Source organism: Ictalurus furcatus, chromosome 6 (assembly GCF_023375685.1).
Source record: "Ictalurus furcatus strain D&B chromosome 6, Billie_1.0, whole genome shotgun sequence".
NCBI lineage: Eukaryota > Metazoa > Chordata > Actinopteri > Siluriformes > Ictaluridae > Ictalurus > Ictalurus furcatus.
This window is the reverse complement of record NC_071260.1, coordinates 22,198,541-22,220,602: the sequence shown is the minus strand read 5'-3', so window position 1 is coordinate 22,220,602 and position 22,062 is coordinate 22,198,541. Positions and strand designations below refer to the sequence as shown.

Below are 22,062 nucleotides of genomic sequence, written 5' to 3'. Positions count from 1 at the left end.
TTGCACTGTTTACTTAATTTACTGTCCTGTGTTTTCGTTTTTGAAATGAAAAAATGATGTGTGTCGACTCTTTGAATCGACTCCATCGATTCCCAACACCTGGAGTTAGAATGGGAGTCGACTCCAACTTTTTTGGGGGGGAGAATTCTTCAAAGTATCGCGCGTGGCTCCTCCCACTCTGCGACAGCCGCATGACGCTGTTCAAATTAAACTTATTTTCATTCTGTGTAATCAGCATGTAAGGATGAAGTAGAGGGGAAAAGAGAAAGAGAGACAGAGAGAGAGAATAGAGCTTCATTTCCAACTCATATTTGCAAAGGTTAGGCCTATATTCTATGCTTTGTCTGTGATATAGGGGAAAATAACGGGAAGACCTGAACACTATAGAACCTTGTTCTTATTAAAGTAATCGAAGCGCTTGGCATCGTCACCTCAGGAGAAGGCATATGTACAGGGGAGTTCTAGAACATGTTAATGAGGTCATGACTGGAGGTACTGAGTGCATGAGGCCTTTAATGTAGTTTGACCTTTGCAGTAGAGTGAGCTCAGTGCTCAGAGCTGGTCTCCTGCAGAGGGACTGTGACTGATGTGGTGTGCTTAATGACAGACTTTAATATAGAACCAGAACCTAAAAGCAGATGTCCTGCACATGTTTGCTGTTAGGAGATGTAGTAAGAACAAATCAAAGTGAACTGAACATGCTTTAATTGTGTGTGTGTGTGTGTGTGTGTGCGTGTGTGTGTGTGTGTGTGTGTGTGTGAGAGAGAGAGAGAGAGAGAGAGAGATGTAAAGTAGTAATATCAACACTGCCACCGTAAGGATGAAAAAGGATGGTACCCTCAAGTTTCTGTACCTTTTGTACATTTAGTATCTTTTACCTAGAAATCTGCACAGCATACCTTTAAAGTACTGATCTGATACCCAGTATCAACACTGAGCCAATACCAGCAACAGTGGTGGATTGGATATTGAATGAAACATATCGGATATCGGACCCTATAACAGATTGGAATTGGTTTTGAAAAAAAAATGTTGAAACTGGAAATATTTACATTTAAAGACGATTGATTTTTCTTTAGTTAGGATTGCTTTTAATAGGATTTAAACTTTAAGCTTTATTATATTAGCAATGTAAGTGATTTTGTGTGAAATGATTTAAGTGCTTCATTTTAAAAAAATAATTAAAGCTTGGTAGATTTTAAAGAAAACAATATCGGATGGGTATTTGTATCAACTGATATTAAAAGTTTCTGTATCAGTATTGGTATCGGAAAAGAAAAAGCGATATCTGTTTAAAGCTTTACCCTAAAAAAGTAATTATGCTCCAGTTATGTTTAAATTTTAAAGGTAGCTACACTATATCCATATTTTCGGGAGAAAACATTCATTGGTAGAAATGATAAGAGAACTACCTCAGTGATAAGGAAAGGTTCCCTTTTTTCTGAGAGTGTATGTCATGGTAATAACTTTTTTTAATGCATGTTGTGTGGTATGTGTAAAAACATGAAAAACAGGAAGAACAATTGTCTCAAATGTTCCTCTTCAAAATTGTAAATAAGATACTTTGGCCACCCTACCCCACTCTAACAGGTTCTGTTACGTTTTGCAATGATTTTCTTCCCCTCATCCTTTATCTGAGAGTCAGCTTACCTTCACAAATTCAGTCTAATCTTCCCAACAATAGTCTGTATGAACATTTTCAATCTGGCTTTCACTCTCCACACAATGCAAAAACTGCTCTCCTCAGGGTAGTTAATGACCTTCTTCATTCAGCTGACTCTGGGTCCATTAACAGTCTCATACTTCTGGACCTTACCACCGCTTTTGATACTGTTAATCACACCATACTGCTCTCACATCTACGGTCTCAGTTAGGCATCTGTGATACAGCTTTTGTCTGGTTCACGTCATATCTCACAAATAGACAACATTTCTTATCTATTGGCAAATTGACATCTGACTCTGTTACTGTCTCTCAGGGAGTTCCACAAGGTTCCATTCTAAGCCCATTCGTATTTACTATCTATATGCTTAAACATGGCTCGGCTATTCGTCACCATGGCCTACACTTTCATTTTTGTGCAAATGACATCCAGATCTAGATCAGCTCCAAACCCTCTACTTCACTTCCTCCTTCTTCCCTAATTAACTGACTCTGTGATATTACACACTGGATGTCAGCTAACTTTTCTAAATTAAACAGTGCAAAGACAGAACTCCTTATTACTGGAACAAAGGCTACGCTATGTAAGGTTAGTGACCTCTGTCTGACCATTGACGGCACTGACATATTCCCATCTGACATAGTTTGTAACCTTGGTATTATCTTGGACTCATCACTGAACTTTAATTTTCATATTTCATCTGTTACCAAACCTGCCTTCTTTCACCTTCATAATATTGCTTGCCTCTGTTCGTCCCTTAGCTTTTGTGCTGCTGAAACCCTGGTCCATGATTTCATTTTCTCACATGTAGATCACTGCAGTTCTCTGTTAATTGGTTTTCCATCACATTCCTTAAATAAGCTACAGTATGTTCAAAACTCAGCAGCCCGCTTACTGACTCTCACTAAAAAATCTGCCCACATAATCCTGGTTCCCATAACTACCCATATTCGGTTGAAACTTCTCATTTAAGCACTGCATGGTCTTGCCTCTCTGAACTTCTCCATCCCTACCTACCGTCTTGCTCTCTCTATGTTCCTCTGATACAGGTCTACTCGCTATTCCTCACACATCCATGTCCTCCATGGGGGACTGTTCATTTAGCACTGCTGTTCCCAAACTCTGAAATGCCTTGCCTCAACACCTTCATGAATGTTCAACTCTTTCATCATTTAAATCTAAACTCAAGACCGATCTATTCACACTACACTACGGCATTGCCAGCTCTTGGTGAACCTCAGTTTCACTTTTTGCTATCATTCCCTGTTTTATTTGCATTTTAAGTTTCCTTTTTTCCTTTAGACTGGCTGTCACACCTATTACTTTCTTTAGTTTTTAGGCTGTTTCTTTATATTCCATTTTTATGTGTTTTTTTATGTTGTTTTATGCTTATAAAATTTTATTGTGGGTTGCACGGTGGCTTAATGGTTAGCACGTTTGCCTTGCACCTCTGTCATTGGGGGTTCGATTCCCGACCCCGTGTGCGTGGAGTTTCACATGTTATCCCTATCTAAGCATGGGTTTCCTCTGGTTTCCTCCCAACACCCATAGCATGCTTAGAGGTGGATTGGCTAAAAGTGCTCCTTGTTGTGAATATGTGTGCGCATGGTGCCCTGTAATGACTTGCCGTCCTATCCAGGGTGTATTCCTGAATCACATCCAGTGTTCCTGGTATAGGCTGTAGATCCACAATGACCGAACAAGGATAAAGCACGTACAGTACTTAAGATGAATGTATGGATGAATTAACCTTTCTATTATGTTGGGGGAAAAAGTTACATCCATTATGTTATGGGTCAAAGTGACTTCTACAGTTTAAATACACACAAAAACAGCAAGGAACAGTTTAAAACAGTAAACCTTTATCATGGCTTGTCCGAGATAAGTCATAAGAAGAAATATTTGCATATAAGTTCATGACCCTAAATGAGGAAAAGTCAAAAAAATTCAAAGAGAAAAAGAGAGATTTACCAGTATTTCAGACATCTCAAATGTGGAAATGGGTTCAACTGACCCATAGCATAATAAGAGGGTTAAATGAACTGTTCAAGTACTGTACAGCATATTATCCGATATGGACATTTACTTACAGAAAAATGTTTGAAGGGTCTGTATTGCAAAAACAAACACTCATCTATAAATACCATGTAAATAGATGGCCTTAGAAATATATATTTTTTTAAAACTCAACAAAAACAGAGATGTTGTATATGAACTTTCTAAGATCACACCAAGAAAAAAATGATCACCCCTCTAAACCTATGACTTACTATGAAGTTATTCATCAATGCATATTATCAGTCTATACAAGATTTCACAGAGATTGTTGTGACCAAAAATGCTTGATTTTGCGGCAGCTTTTATCAAAATGTGAGATGAATCTTTCTGAGTTTTTGTGCGTTTTTTGCGGAAAACTACTTAAATTGGCAAAATTGCAATTGCACAAAAGTGTCTTGCATGGTCTTTCCCAGTGATGTTTGTTGGTAAATGAGACCTTTTAGCTGTACTCATGTTTGACGCATGTGAATCAAAGAGGGTTTTGGATGCACATTGTGATGTTGTCACACAACTGTGAAAATCTTGGAATTGGTAATTTTGGAAAATGGCGAGCTCCTCGGAATATTGCAGAGTTTGCTTGATTTTGAATTAATTTCTGCAATTGTTAAATCACAAAGTCCTGGAGGGACTGAATTATTCTGTAACTACAGTAAAACTAATAGGAAAGTTATAAAAATGTGTAGGTATAAAGTCTGAGCCACCAACAGCTGTTCAAGTGGAGTGCTTAGCAGAGCTATGCAAGCTTAAAATATAACCTGCTGTAACTCACAACATTCCACTGAATCCCTACCCATCATGCAATGGGATACCACTGACCTCAGGACCTTTCTGGCCTTTGACCAGTGTATCCATGAATACTCAGTAAAAACAGTAGCGAGTCTGCTGTCTATAATTTAAGATTCTTTACTACCATGCAAGCATGTTGGTGGAATTAGGTTTTCAGGTTTCACTCTGTGTGTGTGTGTGTGTGTGTGTGTGTGTGTGTGTGTGTGTGTGCGCGCACAAATCAACAATAAATGATACAAAGTAATGACAGATTTGTGAACCTATCGATCTATTTGTGAATACAAAAAAGATATAAAATTACAATAAAAATGCACTTGTAATTGTGTAAGTGTAAATTTCTGTTTTCTGACTTAAAAGACTGTTGGTAGAACATAATGAAGATGTGTAAAAATGTGTAAAAATGTGCCAGCAACGACAAACTAGCTGTATTTGCCAACACTTAATCAATGTAGCAAATTATGAGGTATGCTATAAGGTGTGTTACACACTCACACCTCATCTAACTTGATCTATGAAATGACTGGAATAGGCTCACTGCTAATGATAAGCCTCAGTCTTAAGTTCATTTTCAAATTGATCACTCAAACCATCCTAAACTAGATTTTTTTTTTTTTTTAAAAGGGATTTAAATTTCATTCTCATTTGTCCGGAAAAGACCAGGAACATATAATTTACCTGTTAATTCTGCTCAAACCTTTACATAATGAAAGATATTCTTTTTTTTTTTTCTGTATCTGTATAATACACTCGGAAATGATCCTCCATTTTCAGCACAATTTCTTGAGAGAAAGACTTTCACCTAATATGATAAATAAATGTAAATAAGTTGAAAATAGCTCTGCAGCATTGATAGACGTAACAGTAACGTGTCAAGAATATCAAACATTAATGCTGAGATCTTTACAACTTATATAGTTGTAATAGATTAATTCACATCTACTTTAAAGCCTAAATTTCTGACATTGTGCTATATTAAAATATATGTTGTTAAAATAAACGTCAAAATGTTCCGTTTCTCAGGAACGTATAAAACACCGGCATCGACACTAAAATAAAGCTCATGCTACCCATATAAAATGCTTTTAATGTCTTTCAGTATGAGGCGTAGTAGATGGTGGTTTGTGAGGGATGATTAGTGTTCAATCTAAAACAGGAGAGCAGACCATTATAAAGGGGTGTCTTCTCCTGAAACAGCAAGCAAGCAAGCAAGCAGCAACAGAAGAGGTGATTGAATTTCAACTGTTGAAATGTCGGCTCTTGTTCTTAGATTTTAGATCTACAGTATGATCATAGTTTGATAAATCAGTGTTTCTGCGACATGCCTGCCATCTTCCTCTAGCTCAGATATCAGCGCCCCACTTCTAAAAGTAAAATGTATGATGTCAGAATTTAACGCTCAAATGAACGTTTGCTCAAATTGTTCAGCAGGGATTTTTTTTTTTTTGTAAAAATAGATTAGATTAAGATTCACTTTTTATGATCACAGTTTGGAATTCAGTCATCCAGACTTTGAAGAAAACTTGCTTTGCTGCTCTCTAGTAAACTTATTAATAGTTTTCTGCACATTTCCATCAATTAAAGCTCCAAACCTGATGTTGCAGCAATGACAATTACATAAATAAAGACTTAAACTATTAGTGGGATGTTACATTTGCAAGAAAAAACCTCAATATTGAATTCATTGTATAAAACAAGCTTTTTCAAGACACTCACAGGTAGAGAATCATGATATTTCAAAGCAAATAACTGCATAATTAAAAAGTGTCATCAATTTGACCAGATATGTAAAACACAGAAATTATAGCTCAGTGGTTAAGATCTTCCACCCATGAATTCATGTCCCAGGACTGGCTAGGGTTTTACTGGAAATATCCTGGAGCATGAGAGCAGTGCCGATGCTCTAACCTACATTCCTTGGAGCCTTGATCAAGGCTTTTAACCTCTAATCACTACAGAGGCATCCAAGAGGCTGAAGTGATCTGACACCGTTCCCTCTTTTGTGTGTGCCTTGAGAGGGACGTCCTCGAGATATGTAAAGAGATAGAAAATCCTAACTTTAATACAAGTTTAAATTATGTTCTACTGAATGTAATTGCATTCAGAGCACTAAAAATATCCTCTTATACAATTATATAGTCATTTAAATGAAGTACATTGTAATTTCAACATCAATACTAGCCTGGTGAAGAGGCATAGGGTGTGTGTACAGGGATTTCACAGGGGTAAAAACCTGTGTATACTGCATTCGTGCACACTACCTTTATATGTACTTTTGTGCAATTCAATTTAAAAACGAGAAGTTGTGGGCAGACTATATAGCACATGGCATACACACACACACCTCCATCCATCCATCCATCTTCTATACCGCTTATCCTTTTCAGTGTCACAGGGAACCTGGAGCCTATCCCAGGAAGCATCAGGCGCAAGGCGGGGTACACCCTGGACAGGGTGCCAGTCCATCACAGGGCACAATCACATACACACTCACACACCCATTCATACACTATGGACACTTAGGACATGCCAATCAACCTACCATGCATGTCTTTGGACTGGGGGAGGAAACTGGAGTACCCAGAGGAAACCCCCGCAGCACGGGGAGAACATGCAAACTCCACACACACACCTACCTCACTAAAATGCTGTTTTTTTTATGGCGTGTCATGGCGGAGAAACTCCTCGAGATGGCGGCAGCGTGTAGGAGCAGCTGGGTCTGAGCCTGCCATTACGGCTAGGGTTTTCCCTATCAAGAGAATGTATAAAAAATATATACATAACTGTGTAAAACACACAGTGTGTGCTGTCGTGGGTATATCACTGAGAGTTTGCTATTTCTGAATAAGAGTTTATGATGTTGTAAAACATGATAGGTGTGTTTTACTTTACGACCTTTCTAACTGAATGTTCATAACACACACACACACACACACACAACTGTAGGTAACTTCGATAAAACGAGAAGAAAGTTGTTGACAAAATGGCTGCATATTAATTTCATACACCATAGCCTTGTGTGTGTGTGTGTGTGTGTGTGTGTATGTATTTTCATATATATTTCATATATATTTTCATATGTGTGTGTGTGTACATGTACATACATACATACACACACATATATATATGAAAATAATTATACGAAATAATAATAATAATAAAGATTAATATATTCCATTATTCTAATTATTAAACACGAAATAATTATTCTAGAAATGTTTCCATTTTATTTCTTCACATACGTAATACTACGTCACTTCCTGATCACGTTAAATTCCGGGCGCCTTTTTTTGAAATCGGAAGCGGTTTGGACTGTAAACAGGTGTGAAATGTTTTACAGCCTTTAGAAATATGTACTGGACTTAAAATCGTTTGACATCTACAACCTATATAACCATGTTAAGCTTTACTATCTTGCGGGTGAAATGTTAAATGAGCTGCACTGTGTGTTCTTGGAGCTCGTTATCTAGCTAAGTTAGCCATCTAGCTTTTCCGTTAGGAGTATTTTTTCCCTTCGTTTGCTGACGATTCAGCGTTCTACGCTCTGATTGGCTAGTAGCATCCTGCCTCTGCGCTCGGATTGGCTAGCGATTCATGATCAGACTATCCATTTGTCATATTGTCTGTTTGTATGAACAATGAACCAACCCTAGCACAGGGGGCGGGACTTGTCGGAATTTGAGCGTAAGGAAAAGACAACACTTTTGATAAGGTAACTGAAGTAATCTTGTGGTTAAATACATCTGTTATATTTGGATTCTCTCAAGGTCCAAATGGCATCGATCAAAGATCTTGACGTCGGGGAGAAGTTCAGCAGCAAGCTAGAGGAAATCCGGACTAAACTGTTGTCCCAGGCGATGGGTGAAATGCTGAACGAGGCTACAGTGGAGTTCTGCCAAGCGCACAAACAGTACATGAAGTCTGTTCTGGGTAAGACACAGGGTCTGAACCCTTACATGCATACATCTAGTGTGTGTGTGTGTGTATATATATATATATATATATATATATATATATATATATATATATATATATATGTATATGTATATATATATATGTATATGTATATATATATATGTATATGTATATATATATATATGTATATATATGTATATATATATATAATATATGTATATGTATATATATATATATGTATATATATACATACACACACACACACACACACACACACACACACACACGTCTGGTGGCTCTGTTATGCTGTGGGGACACACAGGGTTCTGCATGGTGTGAGTCCACTTCACTACAAATCTATACAGAATTCTTCTGACTGATCACCTGTGTTTCTTTCCTGGTCTTTTCTGTGTTTCTTTCCTGGTCTTTTCTATCCTGATGAGAGTGGTCTCTTTCAGCATGACCGGGTCCTCATCCACAGGGCATCAGGGCTCACTGAACACTTTGACGAGTATGAAGAAGATGGAACTCATATGCTATGGCCTTCCAAGTCACCAGATCTCAACCTGAGTGAACGGCTGTTGGAGATTTGGATGCGTGGTGGTAGATGGTGCTCTCTACCTCTACCACCACCACCATCACAACACTAATTGAGGGAATATCTTTTGGAAGGATGGTGTTTCAATCCTCCAGAACAGTTCTAGTGTAGAAACGCTGCCAATGCGCATTGATGACGAAGCCACTTCATGTTTTTTGTCCTTTTAATTCTAGTACAACATGAATAAAAGATTAAAAGTTGAAATAAAGCATTCATGATTAAACATTTAACGGACAACTCTGGAATTAGTGATTGAATTTCATTATGAAGCTACAGAATTGCTACAAATCATGAAAAGTGTGCCTTACGAGATCGTATGAATAGGCCAAATGAAACGGTTATAGAGAGATTGTAGTGTTCTCAGGGACATTATTCACACGCTTAAAATCATCTTCCATCAGCTGTGCTGCGTGTAATGCTCTCAGATCTGCACAATACCCTGGAGCTATACCATTTAAAGATGTAAATGTTTCAAGCAGGACATTGTAGTCAACACAGAACTTAATAGGCAGTAATTGTAGCTTTAATAAGCTTGGAGCAATACATTCTGACTTTTCTTTTCCTACTACAGGCTGCTGCGTTCTGAACTAGCTGAAACGTAAATAAAGAGACAGCAGGACTTTCACCCTGCAACACTGTAACTGTACAAACTGGAGGTTATTGTGACATTGAAATGAAACTGACATGCATCTTTTGTTCTATAGATACATGCTCGAAAAAATGCTGGGATGACGAGACCATGTTCGAGACCATACAGGTTTATACGGAAGGTGCACGCTCACTTTAGCATTTGCGTTTCCATCTGGAATCTGTTTTGTTACGTGAAAAGTACGAAACTGAGGAAATGTTATTTTCCATTTTAAGAGCTGAAACGTCAGAATTCCGTCATGAGGGAGAGAAGTGGAGAACGGCCAGAAATCTTGGGATCGATCCAGGACAAAGAAAGCCATAAAGAACTCCTTATTCAGAAGATTGAGAAGCTGAAGCAAGAGCAGGCCAAGAACAGAGAAAGTATGTAATCTGTTTGTACACACACGCACACACACAACACTTACAGTCTGTTACACTCTCTGATCAGTGTTTAAAGTCATTACTCATGTTTTTCCTTTTATGTTTTTCACTTAAAAATTAAGTGATTCACTCACAAAACAAAGCCAACAAGGACCGGCTAAAGAACCTGAACAAAATTAAAGAGATCTTCCAGGAACGGCTAAGCCTCGAGATCCGAAAAATCCAGGGTAAGCCTTTTTCATTTCTACATTTTCATTGGATATGAAAATCTGATTTAATCTGGATGGTATCATTTATTATTACTGATTGTACAAAAACGTCTAAATATAATCAGTATTAATGTCTGGTGTGTGTGTGTGAGAAGGTGAGAAGCTGCAATTCATCTTCAGAAACATCAACCACAAGAATCCACAAAGTGCCTACACTTTTCTTTTAAGGATAACTGAGGATGGAGTGTACCAGAGTAAGTCAGTGCAGTTACTTTACTACCCTGTACAAAAACCTATGCTGTATCCAAATTCGTCTGTTATCCGTACTAAATAGTATCCAAAATTATAATTAGTGTGTCCCAAATCGTAGTATGTTGAAATGAGTATCCCAAAAGTTATTTGGATGGTCTACTATTTCCGGTAGATTTTGGAAGTGTGGATCTGTGGACACTTTTCTATTGCCCACAACTCCTTGTGTGAGGGAGAAGTTGTTTTGTAACGGTTTGCTTCGCCGAATTCAAGGACGTGTTTTGGAGAAGAGTAAATTTAAATGTGGAAAAATAAATGAAGGGAATGGTGAATTCAATTATATAGTAGAAATTATATAATGAATGAAGAAAAACTGAAATGCAAGGAGTTTATGGTGACAGTGTGCATAACTAGGCAACAACTTTCATTTGATACACACTCAAAAGTATGGACTTTTTCTTCACAAAAAGAGCACATACTTTTATTGCCTAGTATACGTAGGCGAATTGGGACACTGCATTAGTCTGAAATGCTTGAATTTTAAATGCATGAAAAGTTTATGCCCACTATTTTACTGTGTGTGTGTGTGTGTGTGTGTGTGTGTGTGTGTGTGTGTGTGTGCGCAAATAATAGGAGTTGATCGAACTAGAGTTCAGGAGCCATTCACTTAATGGAATGTTACTGTTCACAACTGCAAGATGATACCGATATCCTCATGTTTGTATGAATAATAAGCTAAGCAAACAAATTGACTGGTTAGACTAGTTAACCATCTCTAAAGACCATCATTTATTTTAAAACAAAAAGAGAGTGAACAAGAAGGATGTTTTTTTTTTGTTTTTGTTTTTTTGGCCCAAAAATAAAGAAAGGGCACATGGACATAGACATGGATCAGGCTGCAACTAACGAATATTTTGATAGTTAATATCATTTATAATTTTCCAGTTAATCGATTATTTGGGTTATTAATAAATAACAAAATAATGTATTTAAAATATTTCTTTGCAGCTTTTCAGTCAACTAATACTACTACAGAACTCTTTACTACGCTTAGTTACATAAAAGCTCACAACAATATTACTTGAGGACGTGAAACACATGTATTACAAACATTTATACCATGGTCTATCTGAATACTCGATTCTGATTGGCTGGAAGGTGTGTGTTAAATCCGTTTAATGCACAGGTAGTTCCAGTCAGTTTAATCTCCATTCTAAAATAATGCATTTCCTATAAACAATTGTAACCATAGTAACATACAGTTAAACTCACAACTTCATTATTAGTAGAAACGCATCACAGATGCAGGTAATTCTCTCTCTATCACACACACACATCCTATTTTTCTTTCTCTCTCTCTCCCTCTTTCTCACACACATACACACGCACTCTATTTTTCTTTCTCTCTCTCTCTCACACACACATTCTATTTTTCTTTCCCTCTCTCTAATAACTGTTATCTCATCGCATGACTCTCTCTGTGTGTGATTTTAGAGCGGGCAGATTTGTAGATCATATGTAAAATAACCATGGAAAATGAACCATTATTTTAATCTTTTCAGTCAAATTTTGCAAACATCAGTGACTACTTTAAATTCTCAATGCGGGTGAGTGATCAAGGTATAATCCATGGCTAGGTGTGCTTTACACCATTTTAATGCACTCAGCGGGGGCAGTAGGGTGGTTCTTTTCCTCCACGTTGTGCATTAAAATCGTGTAGTGCACACCTAGCGGTGAATTACCCCTTACATATTGTACTGTATACACAAAAAATTCTCAAGGCTCCCGGGTTGATGATAATAGTGTAGCTACTTCATTCCAGTAGCTTGTTGCATGAAGTGATGTATGTGCTTGATAAAACAAAACCACTTGTGAATGAAATTCTTTTGGCAAGTATTTTTATTATCAAATTTTTATTGATTAGTTGTTTCAGCCCTATAGAATAATGAAGGAGCATGAGGAACAGGGAATTAATGAACAGACCGCAGTGACCCACAATTTACAGTTTAGAACATTCATTACACATGTGGCTTTTGTAAATGCAAACCTGCCCCTGGAACTGTTCAGACAGTCCATATTTTTACTTGCCCACAGCTTGTGATGCTAACCACACCAGTGCAAAAACACAGAATAACTGGTTCAGGTCTTTTAGGAGCCAAGAGAGAATAAATATGAACTGTCTTGGGGTGCATGAAGACAGGTTTGAGAAATGTCACGCACTGATTCAGTCTATTACTGAAAAAAACAAAACGGTTGTAACCCAATATAAAAGATGATTGAATGCAAAGCAAAACAGGATTTATTAAATATGATTTTTCTCTTTCAGTTGCCTCCTGTGATCCTCCCCTGGCACAGATGGATCATCTGGAGCGTCGACTGCAGGAAACCAACAACCTCTCTGCGTTTCTGTCTAATGTCAGGAAAGAATTTGTCGCACTAAACAATATTACAAAGACTGCCTAACTCTGTACAGATATTAATGATAAGCTCAGTCCTGTACATGTTTAACTGTTAAGAAGCTATAATACAGTTGGCCTTTTACTGGCAAGACTCTTCAGTAGCCTGTACTGACTTATGCTTGTGCTTATTTTTTTTAGTATTGTACTTTTAACGTTCTTATTGTTATATATGTGTGTGTGTGTGTGTGTGTGTGTGTGTGTGTGTGTGTGTGTGTATTTTTGGACTCTCTTACATAATAAAACACAAAAAAAAGGTTGGGTCATAATGTTCTTTATTTTATTCCTTATGTGCAGGAAAAAAAAAGTGGCTAAACTGGTGAGACTGAATTACACAGAGCAAAAGATTTCTGACTGCTGCTTGTCACTAATTTTTGCAAGCATCAGGAGGAATGTTATAAGTACATTTTCACATAGTTACAAAGTACACAGCCAATAAACAACACAGAACTGATATAAATGAGCTAGATGAAAAGTTATATTCATTCATGCAATCCCAATGACATCAAACATTGTTTGCAAATTCTAAATGAAATATTATTCATGAGATACAGAACAGTTAGCTGTTCCCATACAATCTCAGGGGGAAAAAAGATTGTCGGTAGTGTCTCGTACCTTTACTTACGTTGTAAATGGTATGTAATACATCTTTAAAATGCATTTAATGTACATAATTGGAATTTTAGGTCCAGTTTTATGTATTTTATGGTACCTTTACCTATACAGACCATTTCCTCTGATAGTGTATGACTGAAATGTGTTTATTATATAGTTGTTATTATTATTATTGCTGTTGTTTTGGACAGCATGGTCTTTAATGTCAGTAACCAGTAAGAGGAGTATAGTATTGAAATTGTTGTTTTGGTAGTATTTATGCTTTGTTAAAGTAGAGGTCAACACCAAAAAAGAAATTTTGTTCAAAACATTTTTGCCTGTTTCTCAGAATTCACACTCCATCCAACGGGTTTTCCAAGACTGACACACACACCTGCACATGCATGTAATTATCCAATCAGCCAATCATGTGGCAGCAGAGCAATGCATAAAATCACACAGATACAAGTTGGTTAACATTCACATCAAACATCAGAAAGGGTAAAAATCTTATCTCAGTGACCTGTTTGGTAGACTTCCTTTCAGCTCAAACCAGTCTGCCCATTCTCCTCTCATCAACAAGGTGTTTCCACCTGCAGAACTGCTGCTCATTGGACGATATTCACACCATTCTGTGTAAAATCTAGAGACTGTTGCATGTGAAAATTCCAGGAGATCAGCAGTTTCTGAAATACACATACCGGCCTGGCACATCTAGCACTAAAAACCAGACTACACTGAGATCTTATTTTCCACATTCTGAAGCTTGATGTGAACACTAACTTAACCTCTTAACCTGTATCTGCATGACAGTATGCATTGTGCCATACAGTGCTTTGAAAAAATAATAAATAATCTAAAGGAACTTGATGCTTCTACTCAAAACACTACTCATTGCAATATCCTGCACTACCATCAAGTTCTCTGGTTAATTAGGCATCAGAAGACTTTGCCATTTTGAAAACATGCAGCTCTTCAACATAATTAGAAGGAAAGTGACCTCTCTTCCCGTTCAGTTCTCCATACCACCATCCACTGTTGTCCTTTCGAAGTATGTCGAGAAGATCTCCTTATAGAAAATTGGGAGGAAAAAAACCTTTTAATACAGTATGCACATATAAACCCAGTCTGTAATGAATCAGGTGTCTTTAGTAGCTGTAAATTTACCTTCTTTCATGTTTAACTCATCCTTTTTCTCTGATGAGAAGTCATATAAAGCCTTACATTTACCTCCACTGCAGAACTCAGCACCTGGAGGAGGGAATCACCACGTAAGCATTACACATGAACTTGATCTTTGACATATTTTAGACATTACCAGTTTATATACTTTACAGTAAAAAAATGTAGTGATAAAGGATGTATTTTAATAAAAGGAAATAAATATTCTACTTATAAAGACTACCAAAACATAATAAAAATGCAACTATGCTGAATTACATCACATGCTTTTGGTATAATAGCTACTGAAAAATATTGAAGACTATAAAATAGAAAAAATACTGATATTATCTTCCTAAAGCCTAATCCAAATATGTATAACAATGTCATTTAAACCATGGAAACTATTACAAAGTATGAGATCATTTAAGGGGATCCTTACATTCCCTGGTTTCCTCCTGAGACCTTGATGATGCGCCATTGATTTCAGACTTGTGCTTGTGTGTGTGTTTTGTTGCTCCACTGCTGGCCTCTATAGAGGGAACAGAGTCCGGACGGTCTACACCATTTTTCGCTGGAGCCTTAAAAATGACTGAAGTCCTGAAAGACTGACGTGATCGGAATGACGTCTTTTTGATCCGAACTGGGCGAGGCAGTTTAGCTATGCTGTGCTCAACTTCCTGATTGAATAAAATGAATGTAAGATGGCCTTAAATACATATCGAATAATAATCCTTATACAGTGCTGTTAAAAATAATTTTTCCTGATTTCTTCTGTTTTTTGTGTATATCTCAAACTAAATAGTTTTAGATCAAATGAAATCAAATGAAATACAACATAAAGCAAAGGCAACCTGAGTAAACACACAATACAGTATTTATTTATTTATTTGTTTGTTTATTTATTGAAGGAAGAAAAAAAAAAAAAGTTTGTAAAAAATCTGGTTGTTCCAACTTCAGCAACACTAACTGCAACCAAACGCTTCCAAGACCAGTCTTTCACTTACTTCTAGGACTAGGACTTACCCCTATGCTTTGGATCATTGTCTTGCTGCATAACCCAGTTGTGCTTGAGTTTTAACTTACAGACTGAAGACCGGACATTCTCCTTTAGGATTTTCTGGTAGAGAGCAGAATTCATGTTTCCCTCAATTATTGCAAGTTGCCCAGGCCCTGAAGCAGCAAAGCATCCCCACACCTACACACTTCCACCACCATGCTTGACCGTAGCTATGAAGTTCTTTCTGTGGAATTCTGTTTGGTTTACGCCAGATGTAACAGGACCCCTGTCTTCCAAACAGTTCCACTTTCAACTCATTAATCCACAGAACATTCTCCCAAAAGGTTTGAGGATCATCAAGGTGTGTTTTGGCAAATTCAGATGAGCATTCATGTTCTTCTGAGTTAGCAGTGGTTTTCACCTCACCACTCTTCCATGGAAGCCATTTTTGCCCAGTGTCTTCCTGATAGTGGAGTCATGAACAGTGACCTTTATTGATGCAAGAAAGACCTGTAGGTCCTTTGAAGTTGTTTGTTGTTTTTTGTTCTGTGGCTCTTTTGTGACTTCCTGGATGAGTAGTTGCTGTGCTCTTGGAGGAATTTTTGAAGTTTTGACACTTCAGGGAAGGTTCATTACTCTGCCAAGTTTTTCCATTTGAAGATAATGGTTGTCACTGTGGTTCGCTGGAGTCCCAGATTCTTTTGAAATAGCTTGTAACCCTTCTCAGACTGATGTATTTCAGGCACCTTCTTCCTCATCATTTCTGCAATTTCTTTAAATTTCAGCATAGTGTGTTAACCAAATTCATGCTGTTGAAAAAGTTCTATTTAAGTGTTGATTTGATTGAACAGGGTTTGCAGTAACCAGTCCTGGTTGTGTCTGGTCCAGCTGAACCTCATTATGAATGCAGTTTCATAGATTTGGGTAACTAAGGGGGCAAATACATTTTCACACAGGACCAGTTGGTATTAGATAACTTAGAATAGCTTCAACAAATAACATTATCATTTAAAAACTGTATTTTATGTTTAGTCAGGTTGCCTTTGTTTTATCTTAGATTTTGTTCTAATTTCTGAAACAACCTAGTATGAGATATACACAAAAACAGAAGAAATTAGGATGGGGCAAATACTTTTTCACAGCACTGTAGATGAGATATTTGAGACATCAGAGTATATAGATTTGTGTACACACTTGTCTCTGTACCTTTTCTTTGAATTTCGTGATGCTGTCATTGAAACGATGAAAAGGTTTCGGTTTCCCGTCTAACTCCATCATCGCTTGGTTCAGTTTACAGTACGTGGCCTCCAAAAGGTCCAGTTTTAAAATGGACTACAAACAATCATAAACCCAATACTGATTACTTTTATACTGTTTGAATAGAACATAAACGTAACATATGGAGTATTATTCCCATAATACCTCTTCAAGCAGCTGCTCTTGCTCCTCCAGGTTTTTTTTACTCATGTGTGAGATATTTTCAGTGTCTACTCCCACCATTTTCTCCAGCCCTGAAATTTAATGGCAAAATACATTTTTAAAACAAGTTTTAAACAGATAGCCACTTAGTGAAGCATTTCTTAAAGCTAATATTTGAGAATTGAGATGGAAAACAATGTATAAACTTATGCTTGTAGAAGTCTCATTTCAAGTTTGTTTAATCTTTATTTCCTAAGCAATTCTATAAAGTGTACATCTAAAATAAAAATTGACCTTCTTTCTCCTTCCTGGTTTTAAGAATGCATTCCTGTAGTCGCTGGAGTTTCGTCTTCAGTGCATCTCTTCTTCTTTCTTTTTCCATAACTGCCTTTCCATCTTCCTCCTATGATGCACATAAACACAGTCCGTAAAGTATTACTGAATAAAAGACCATAATCATTATTTTATATACAGGAATAACATTCACTTCAGGGTTTAGCTCTAGTATTCCAACATGCAATTATTTATCACGATATCCTGAAAAGGAATGATATGCATATTTATAGTGAAATTTCTCACAAAGTAATCAGCGATGAGGAACTCTGCCTTGGTATCATCTGCTGTAACACAGGTGTTTTCCACCAGTGTTTGAAGGTCTTTCTCCACATCCACTCTCCTTATGGCCTCCTCAATCTGCTCCTGACTCTACAGATCACAACAGTTTATTGATTTTGTATAAAAGAAAACTATAAAGCAATCATTTAAAAAAAAAAAAAAAACATTATCTGTTTACTAAGTGTTTCTATAAGTCACGCAAATCAGGTACACAAATAAGTATATTCTATTAAAACATTACAATTAAATTTTTTAATGACATTGAATTCAATTGAATTTTTTGTATAGCACTTTTACATTTACATTTATTCATTTAGCAGACGCTTTTATCCAAAGCGACTTACAAATAAGGAAATACAAGCAAAGCGGTATATCAAGTGGAGAACAATACAAGTAGTGCTACCATACAAGATTTATAATTGAGTTCTAGAGAAGCAAAGTGTGTAGAGTAGAGGTGTAAGAGACAGTGTAAGTTTTTGTTTTTTTAACAATAGACATACAGCAGCTTTACAGAAACTGAATGTACTGTAGATTTAGATCATTATTGAGTAAGCCAGTGAGGTGACAGTGGCATGGAAGAAACCTTGAGAGAAACCACACTCAAATGGGAACTCATTTTCTTTTGTGTGACACCGGAAAGTGAGATTATAAATCATTAGACTTCTACAACAATATACTATAAAGGTAAAAAAATACTAAGTGTGTTGAAATAATGTTCACTCTGAGCATAGTGTAAATAGGAGTCCTGGGATAAAGTCTTTATGACTACATCAGCAGTCCTCGTTTTAGAAATGGTGAGAAATATATTACACACGTGTGTAATTATTAATCAGAATTAAGGTTTGTCTTTTAATAACATTACACTCACACGAAGAAGGGCTTGACTGTAGCCGCACAGGTGGACATTGTACTTGTTCACAGCATTGCTCAGAGTCTCAATCCTTTGCTTCTCAATTTCCTGAATAATCTGAAATAAATGACTTGTTCAGTCAAATTATCTGCATCAGCCATTAAACAATTCTCTCAATATAACTGATGAATAAATGACCTGATAACAGCTTTTAAGTGTGTTCTCCCACTTCAGTCTAATCTGAAAGCTGTCCATGTTCAAATTGAAGTAGTCCTCATCAACTTTGACTTGAAGCTCTGCTGATTTACTCAATCTGTTCAGCATCTGAACACAAGCAAATGAATGTAACACACTCTCAGTTTAAGTAAGAACAAATATGTAGTAATGATCCAATTTTCCCTAACATTTAAAAAAAAAAATTGCTAAATTTATATTATGGAAACAGTTGTGTTAATGCTGCTACAATGTTTCAAAGAAAGTATAGGAGCGTCAATGCAATTTTTCTGTCTGCGTATTTGTTTTGAAGCATGGCTATAAGAACATTGTGAAAACATTATGATGTCACATTTTTATACGATTACAGATGTTATTTTTGTAGAAATACAGCCTAACTGTCTTAGAATGCTCAGATTAGCTGGGGATATATTCAGTCAGAATTCATGTAGAAATGATTATAACAATTTCTTAAGTAAGAATTAAAACATGAGGAAGGCTGTTATATGAAAATAATCAAGGAGGTGAAAAGAATCAAGGTGGTGAGATGACGTGAAGCAGAGTTGCTGTTAGCACCTCAAAGTTGACTAATTTTATGTTTATCAACATAATTAAAGTACCTTGTTTTATTGTTGTTCAATATTTACATATAAATAGTGTCTAAAATGGCAATGTAAGAATTCTAGCACTGTCCCCATTACAAAAAAGTACCTTCTGTTTCTCTTTCTCTGTGCAGATGTGTTTGTTCTTTTCCACAAAGCTAAAGAGTGCCTCATGCTCCCTGGTTAAACCAGTCAATTTTTTCTTTGCCTGCGGGAAGAAATATATGTTCTGAGGCTGAAAGCAAATGAGCATCTGGTTGTCAAAAAAAACCATAACTCTTATAAAACTGGATGAAGTTTTTAAAAGGTTGTTCAGTCATAATCATCAATCAAATGTTTGATGAAACTGTGAAAATGAAATGCTGCAAAGCCAGAAAGTTCTATATCCCATAACAGCTTTTCTTTCCAAGTTCAGTCTATTACAGTATATCACACATGCCCTCCTGTCAAACAAGTCAAGGTTTGTTTTAAAATGATTACATTACTCATATTGCACAAAGTCAATAAGGCTGCTTTTATTTCAAGCATTGTGGCACTTAAAGCATTGTGCCCAATTTTCGGTCTCAGATTAGTTGTTTTGAATATGATATGAGGAAAATATTCCAGGATCTCAGGATTCTGGGTTTGAGCCCCATGGTGGGCACCAAACCCAGCCACTGGGGTTGTACAAGCTAGTGCACTCTCAGTGCCGGTTCCAAGCGCGGATAATATGGGAGGGCTGCATCAGGAAGGGCATCCGGTGTAAAACCTGTGCCAAATCAAATATGTGGATCATAAACCTGATTTCCATAATGGAGATGGGTGATCAGCTGTGGCGACCCCTAATGGGAGCAGCCAAAAGAAAAAGATAAAAGTCATCTTTATACTACTATCTTACCTTTAGTTGTTCATTCCAGTTGGTCACAACAAGTTTTCTTGATTTTTCAATTCCATTTTCCAGCTGCACTCAAATAAAAGCCAAGCAGACATTATGTTACTGATATCACTTGTTACTGACACAATGTATTGCTAGATCATGTGGTAACATGTCTTTAAATAATGTATGGAATTTAATAAATAGGAGTGCTCTTATAGAATTTCCACTTGTACACATTATATATGTATTATTATTATTATTATTTTTTACATATTACATATTAACATTACATATTATGAAAAACGTGAAATGCATGCAATTTTTTGGGACGGGTAGGCTTAGTAATGTGTGTGTGTGTGTCACACACTGGTCTCTTCCTCTTGGTGTGTTCATCCAGCATTTGACAAATTTCCACAACAGCATCTTGTTGAAGACCTTGCCCTAGTGTCCTGAAAAGAAACTTAGCTTACAATTAAGTGTATAAACCCCGAAGCATTTAATTGCAGACAGTTAACTACTGTTATATTTTACCTGTGTGCATCTGCTGTTGAGAACATCTCGTTTGATACTAGGGACCACGCATTATACGTTGAGCTTTAGAGAAAGTAAGAGAGATATTTTTTAAGGACCTGACATACTCAAAATCCAAAACTAACAAAATCTCTCAGGTATGATCTTTTCTTGAGCACTATAAATCATGCTTGTGAAGAGTAAGAGCACTCACTTGCTAGTCATCGTTTTGGACACACTGATGAGTTTTCCAGCGAGTTTCTGCAGCCTTTTAGCATACCTGATTTCCAGCTCCGATCTGTATTTATAGAAGCACACTTATCTGTCCACGCTTAACTTTCAGCATAAAGCAAATATTTATCATAACTACAGTTAGTGGGTGACCCCTGAAAGCATACAAAGCAGTAACAAGGTGATCATGATACCCTATCTCTGTTCTGCATGTCCCTGGGCGACCTGATACAGCAACATGTGTCTTAAATGTTGAACCAGGTTATTAAATAGATACACAACACTAACAATGGTTTCTTCCATCATTAAGTTTAATTACACTCATTTATTCCTCCAGGATGAACTTACAACAGTTTAAACAACTAAACACTAAAAGGTCTTGAGATAGAAAAGCTCTAGATAGATCATGCAATGAGTAAAAGAATAACTGCAGCTAGAGTATAATTAAAATTCAACCCATGAGCACTGACTTCAAAGGGCAAGACTGTCTCTTAAGGGAGAGGCGATTTTCACTTCACTTTGTACTTTATGACCAAATGCATCAAAAGTTCAGACTTTTATAGTGCCTAAATAGACTATTACCTTTGCTGGAATACGGTCACAAGTTCTTTGCAGAAATAATCTCCATTTTTTGAGAATCTCTTGAGGTCCTGATAGAGCAGGTTGTACTGTAACACGTGATTTAATGACAACATAAACTACTAACAAAGGAGACAATGAAAGCACATTATATACTCAAAGTGTACAAATGGGTATGATTTCAAACTACAATCAAAACAAGTGCAATAGTTGTTTGTTTTTTTTGTACTCCATGTTGTGTGTGTGTGCGTAATTGAAAATAGCTAAGACCACTCACAGTGCAGGTGCTCAACGGCTCCTTCATCTTCACACTGGCTGGCTGTTAGGTTTGTACTTTGACCATTTTCCTCCCTTAAAGCATGTGTGCGGAAATCACCTGGGTGGCCTTACCTAATACAAAACCACCACTACGCCAGAGAGCTTTCATTCAGTCAGTCATTCACATATAGTATGCAGACACTAGATATGGAACTGTACAATAAATTTACA

General features: G+C 36.8%; 2 protein-coding genes across 6 annotated transcripts in view; one reads left to right on the top strand and one right to left on the bottom strand.

Moving 5' to 3' along the window:
- The window catches only part of spc25 (SPC25 component of NDC80 kinetochore complex), a 25,489-nt gene extending 12,319 nt beyond the window's left edge, over positions 1-13,170 (top strand). The window contains exons 1-8 of one of the 5 annotated variants that reach the window (XM_053627147.1): positions 214-319; positions 5,645-5,732; positions 8,273-8,435; positions 9,723-9,788; positions 9,883-10,029; positions 10,152-10,256; positions 10,394-10,492; positions 12,814-13,170. In XM_053627147.1, coding sequence (XP_053483122.1) covers positions 8,279-8,435; positions 9,723-9,788; positions 9,883-10,029; positions 10,152-10,256; positions 10,394-10,492; positions 12,814-12,950 — 711 coding nt within the window. In that variant the 5' untranslated portion in view covers positions 214-319; positions 5,645-5,732; positions 8,273-8,278 and the 3' untranslated portion in view covers positions 12,951-13,170. Of the gene's footprint in view, positions 1-177; positions 320-5,644; positions 5,733-7,789; positions 7,828-8,167; positions 8,190-8,272; positions 8,436-9,722; positions 9,789-9,882; positions 10,030-10,151; positions 10,257-10,393; positions 10,493-12,813 lie in introns of those variants that run through there. The other 4 variants (XM_053627146.1, XM_053627148.1, XM_053627150.1 and 1 more) reach the window with 4 other exon arrangements.
- On the bottom strand, positions 13,170-22,062 carry nostrin (nitric oxide synthase trafficking). The gene is made up of 15 exons (XM_053627144.1): positions 21,577-22,062; positions 20,978-21,061; positions 20,785-20,847; positions 20,621-20,702; positions 20,275-20,337; positions 19,507-19,605; positions 18,781-18,906; positions 18,601-18,699; positions 17,697-17,822; positions 17,412-17,520; positions 17,121-17,209; positions 16,905-17,030; positions 15,141-15,378; positions 14,705-14,788; positions 13,170-14,606 (listed from the first exon to the last, which is right to left on the bottom strand). Exons 1-15 carry the CDS (start codon positions 21,687-21,689, stop codon positions 14,470-14,472), a joined length of 1,638 nt encoding a protein of 545 aa, XP_053483119.1. The 5' UTR covers positions 21,690-22,062; the 3' UTR covers positions 13,170-14,469.